Consider the following 5,826-nt stretch of genomic DNA (forward strand, 5'->3'; position numbering starts at 1 on the left):
TTTTGACGATTTTATTATATGATAAAACGTAAATTGATTGATATGATATCAATAATATTTATCAAATCATTCAATTTTTAGTGTTGATATTTGATATGTGTGGTCATCATGTAGCATCACTTTGAGAAAGAAATGTCATATTTCTATTTTTGAGACAATATATGATGATGTGTCAATAAATATTTTATTTTCGAGAATCATTCGATGAAAAAAAAAATACTTATAATATAACGACGACGACGATCTCGAATGGATCATTATTGACGACATAAATGGAGACATTGAAAAGTTAAAAAAGAAACAAGAACGTATAACAAAAGTAAAATTCTTGTATTATAATGAAGAATTAAAAGACGTCAGTTAAACCGACGTAATTTCTAACGAGTAAGCTTAAATATTACTCCATAATTCCTTAAGAATAATGAATTATACATTTTTCGATAGAATAAATACAATCCAACCTTTAAATTTTATAAAAATTTAATTTTATATTTTAAAAATATTTGATTTCGTCTCTTATTCTCCGAATGAAATCGTGTAAACATAAGTAATTTTAAGTCATATAATTTAGTTATATTATAATTTTATTATTCGAGTTAAGATTAAAATTCCAATTTTTAAAAATACAGAAATAATAAAATTTGACCAATAAAAATGATCTACATTCCTTAGCCCATTTACTAAGATCTCCATTAAGAATTATTTATTCACATGTAAATGGGATAAGGAATGTATATAATTTTTATTGGTCAAACTTGAAGTTTAGATCTGAATTATTTATACATAAGTACGTTTATCCGTTTTTATTCGTAAATTACTTATGTGTTATCGTCTAAATTTAAATTAAATATTATGTATCAAATATTAATTTTATAGGAAAAAAACTGAATTTAAAAATTCAAAATATTATGTCAAATACTCAAACTTATACAAATTTGAATATGCTAAAATATTGATGAATAAGATTCAATTTTTTAAAAAAAAATCAATTAATCACTGGTATCTGATCTATTGATCAACTAATTCAGATCGGGTACTACAGAGGTAAGTGCAACTCTCTCAACCCAGTTTGTTCCATTTACAAACGTCAGGGTTCAAATCTCTGACATTACTTAAGAAATCTAGTGTCTTATCCCACTAAATAAATCGGTTACAGTAAGTTTCGAATCTCTTTAAAAACTAACATATTTTTCATTTATTATCCATGAATTGAAGATACTTCTATTAAAGATCAATAGATCATACATGTAAGGTCAGAGTTTTTAAAGATATATTGATCTATGAAATCTTCAATTCACGGATAAAAAATGAAAAATACTTATATTAAAGATATTTCTATTATCAGTGAATTGAAGATACTTTTTTTCTAATATCTTGAAAAAGAAAAAAGAAAAATATATTAAATATAGAGTAAACTATTTATTATATCGATCTTTTTTCATTAAACTATTACAGAGTATAAAATAGTCACTAAATAATAAAAAAAGTTATACAAAAATATTAAAAAAATCAACGAAATAACATTTAAAAAAACACAAACAATATCATTGATCATAACATATAAGTAGCGTTAACACTAAAAAAAAACAGAACAATAATGATACGTTTACTGATTTTATTATAACACAAATATAACATGTCTAAAATGATAATGAATATTTATTAACAAATAAACAATCAAACACACATAAATAAATACACCCTAACCTAAATAAATTCATATTTTTTTTCATTTTTTAATAGACAAACAATCAATACACACAAAAAGTTTTTGCACAATTAAAATCAAATCAAAATCAGTCCATTTTAAGTTTTGTATCGTCCCGTACTCAATGCACCCATATATAAAAGTCATATACTTATTAATAATTGATTAATAAATTAAACATTATTTTACAAATATATTTTAAAAATTTATATTTTAGTACATCAAATTAATATATTTTCTAAAAAATTGTATTAACAAAAACAGCGGCAGACGTAGCTTAAATCTATTTTTTATATTAATAATTTGTTTTATTAATAATGCCTATTTTAAAATTTTATTTATACTTGCCTATACAAAAAAAAATATTAATATATATATATATATATTTCTCCTAAAAGTATTTCTGAATTCATCATTCAACTAACGAAATTAAATTAATTTTTTTGGTAGGTCTTCCCCCAAAGACTATTACTTTCCATATAAAGCTTTCATTATTATGTTATACCCATTATAGGGTTCAAAATCCATGGCCGACCTTTGAAGGAATCTTTGATAACAAAGCATTCCCCATAGATATAATATATATTTAAGCTTTTATAGTGTAAGGACCTAATTAATGTGCTTAGCATCTTCTTTTCAAAGAACAAAATCTAGATTTTAATTCACCAAACTGAATTTTCTCTTACAATAACCCAAAGCATAACTCAATTATTTTGTACAATCAATTTTAAAAAAAGTCAAGTTTTAGTTAATTATTAGTTGATAGGGTAAAATAAGATGTTATATCACTTAAATAAGATAAGGATCATCTACCAGATAAATTTCTATAATATCTAATTTTAATTAGTTAATTAATATGTCAAATATCGGAAATTATAAAAAATAATATAAATATTAGAATAGAGCTATCATTGTGGGCACCTTAATTATATATCTTGTAAGGGAGATTCTGTCTATTATTTTGCTTGTGTTAGTCGTTCTGTCATATAAACATTACAACTGTTACCTTTTTCTTTTAAAGAAAAAAAGGAAAAAGATATGATTAGGTTAGGTGAGGTGAGGGTCTTTTCAACAGGTTTGATAATGTATTTATTATTCTTTACAATGAAAATAATATAATATGTATTTATGAAGTCATAATCTATAATAATAGTATGTGAAAGTCGTCAGAATTACACGATATTTTCTGAAAACCATTAGAATTATATGACGACTTCTAGAAACCGTCGGAACTATACAATGACATTTTCATATAAGCCACGTAGAGGAATATGATTTTGGATAGAAATCGTCGTGTAATACTCACCACTTTCATCAACTACTATAACAAAAATCTTAGTTCGGACAATAATTTCCATTGTATCTTATACGAATCATTTTTTTCTCTCCCTCCATTATTCAAGTAAAATTGTCGTACATATTTCATATATACAATGTAGTTATATCTTAATTATTCATACCAAATTTGGTTGTACAAATTATAATTATTATAAAAAACCAATCTTAATCATAAATATACTTTAGATATTTATATAACAAAATATTAATAAAAAATATTTTTTAATTTGGGAGGTTGGTTTTCTTGTAAGAAAAATCATTTAAATTGTAAAAAAATGTTTCTTTACTATTTTTTTGGGTCAGGTTTCTTGTTTGCCAATCAATCTTTCAATTATGGAGTTAGGTGTGAATTTCGGTGAACTAATATGCAATAATTTGCCTACTTGTCACCATTATCTCTCTTTTATTTTATTTTTTCCAAAATTTATTAGATATATTGAATAATTCGAGATTGCCGATAAAATATAAGAAAATATGAGAATAAGAACCCTAAAAATATTCTTTATAATTAGAAATTAGTTAAATAATGTGACAAGATAGTTAAATGTTGGCCTCGATACGAATATAATTACAAAAATAATTAAAACACGCCACGAATAGTAAATACAATATGAAACATTTATCTTTATCCTCAAGAAAGTAGGACGCAAACACTAGCAACCAGAGACTCAATGTAACAGAAGCAAGTAATGGAGAAGCTATATAGTTTTAGAGCTCCATGCTTCTTCTATGAAAACACGAAACCTCGATTCGAAAAATCGAAGGAAACCGAATTCTGCAAAAAAATTCACAGCTTCCCCTCTCATTTATGTATGATGATAATGATATGGCAATAGTATATGATATGCAAAATTCATGGAGGAAACTCTATACATAATCTTTTCCTGGTTTGTGAAAACTGCTTTTCCTGCTATAGGCTTCGGATTTTGCATCTTCATCATCTTCAATGCAATCACCTCCCGTTGTCGAGGTCCCTCCGGTGTTTGTGGCTAACTGGAGAGGACCTTGAGGAGAACCGGACTGCGAACTGCTTACTTTTGAGGAATCGCCATACTGATCTTGAGACATCCACGGACCACTCCGCACAACAACGACCGATTGATTTGCAGGTGTGGAAGGTGGAAGTCGTCTCGTATGAAGTCGGTATTTCTTATAAGTCGGAGAATCGATCAATGGATTGAAAAATGAAAAGCTTTGGAATACCATTGATACAAGGAACTAAGAACTCACCTGCAAATGGCTCTTAACTTCATCATTGGTCAAGCCATCTGCTTGCATAAGTTCTCTAATCTGTTTCGGAGTTGCCACTGCAAAAGAAAGCTCAAATGTTTCGACTTAGGAACTCAAATGTAAACGAATCGAAAATCGAATTGCCTAACAAAAAGAACACTGCAATTCAATGGTCTCAAATTCGTTACACAGTTCTTCAATTCTTATCTATGATCACTAGAACAACAAACGATCCGATATCAAAATTGAAATCTGTTCTTCATTTTCTCACCTTGAGAGCCTCCTAATTTATGCAAGGCATTGACAAACAGGCGATGCAACTCCGACGACCAACACCTCCTTTGCTTTCTACCACCCTGCTGTTGCTGCTGCTGATGGTGGTGGTGATTGGTCATCGACCGGAAATTCGCCTGGGACGAACACGAAACCGCTCTGCTAGAACTTGTCCTTGATTCAACACAACCTGATTCCACTTTTGGATCCTTGATTTCCGGGGTCAAAAGTGATAATCCGTGAACCGGTATCTCATTTTTCTCTTCTTTCTTCGCTGCAAAACTCAAATTTGCTCTATAATTAACCCTGTTTTTGCATGGATCTCCATTGTTCATCTGTTGTAAACGAAGACAAATTGTTCAAAATTTAGCAACTTCATTTCATATTGAACTACAAACTTTCCAAAAATAATCATAAGAGGTACCTTACTATAATCATCATCAGTGTTCCATAGCTGAACCGAACTCATCCAATTTTTCTTATCTTTATTACAATTGAAATCGTTATCGTTTTTCTTGTTAGAATCTTCTTCACTGTGATTATTCTCCTTCAATGGCATGAATTCTTCTAAAACCAGCTCAACTCGTCTCCCCACACATTGCATTGATTCCTCTTTCAAAGCTAAAATCGCTGCAATCAAACAATAATCAAAATCTCCATTGAATCAATTCAACAGAATCACACAAAAATCCCAATAAACGTGAGATTTTAATTTGATCGAAGAAACGAACCGTCGTTCAAAAGGAGCATACAAAGAGGAAGTTCACGTTTAAAACCATCGATCTTTTTCATTTCTTCTTCCAATTTGTTGACAAAAGACTCGAGTTTCGAAGCCTTATCGGAACCGGTTCCGATCGATGAAACCTCCCTGAGGAAATTACTGATCGTTCTGGGTACAAATTCTGGTCTAAAATCTAAGCTCAGTTCTGATGGAACCGAACCCATTTTTCTTTTCTCTTCGGATTCCTTGATGATTTTGTTGTGTGTTGAAGCTGAGAGAAATGGAGAAGGAAGCAGAGGGTGAGGGAACTGTGAATGGATATATATAGAAAGAGGGTAAAGTGAATTATTTGTTAGGTTAATTAATTATTAAAGTGTTGAGTGGAGAAGAAGCATTTGGTGTTGTTTGGCGAGAGAGAAAACGAAAGAAAATAAAAAAATTTCTGTTACCTTGAGAAGAGTGAAAATTGAATAAAAAGGAGATTTTAAAGGCGAAGATTCTGTTTGCGGTGTTTGGGTTATAAAGTCACTTTCGCGTCGTCGCGTATCTCGGCCAT

The 5,826-nt window shown here is 29.1% G+C and overlaps 1 protein-coding gene across 1 annotated transcript; it reads right to left on the reverse strand.

Annotated features, from left to right (window-relative positions):
- Positions 1–3,698: 3,698 nt before the first annotated feature.
- LOC120188498 (transcription factor HHO6-like) lies at positions 3,699–5,574 on the reverse strand. Its single transcript, XM_039191908.1, has 5 exons — positions 5,281–5,574; positions 4,974–5,179; positions 4,548–4,884; positions 4,277–4,353; positions 3,699–4,195 (listed from the first exon to the last, which is right to left on the reverse strand). The coding sequence occupies exons 1-5, from the start codon at positions 5,492–5,494 to the stop codon at positions 3,914–3,916; spliced, it is 1,116 nt and encodes a 371-aa protein (XP_039047839.1). The 5' UTR covers positions 5,495–5,574; the 3' UTR covers positions 3,699–3,913.
- Between the last annotated feature and the right edge of the window lie 252 nt (positions 5,575–5,826).

This window comes from Hibiscus syriacus, unplaced genomic scaffold, assembly GCF_006381635.1.
Source record: "Hibiscus syriacus cultivar Baekdansim isolate YM2019G1 unplaced genomic scaffold, ASM638163v2 tig00116945_pilon, whole genome shotgun sequence".
In the NCBI taxonomy this organism is placed as follows: domain Eukaryota; kingdom Viridiplantae; phylum Streptophyta; class Magnoliopsida; order Malvales; family Malvaceae; genus Hibiscus; species Hibiscus syriacus.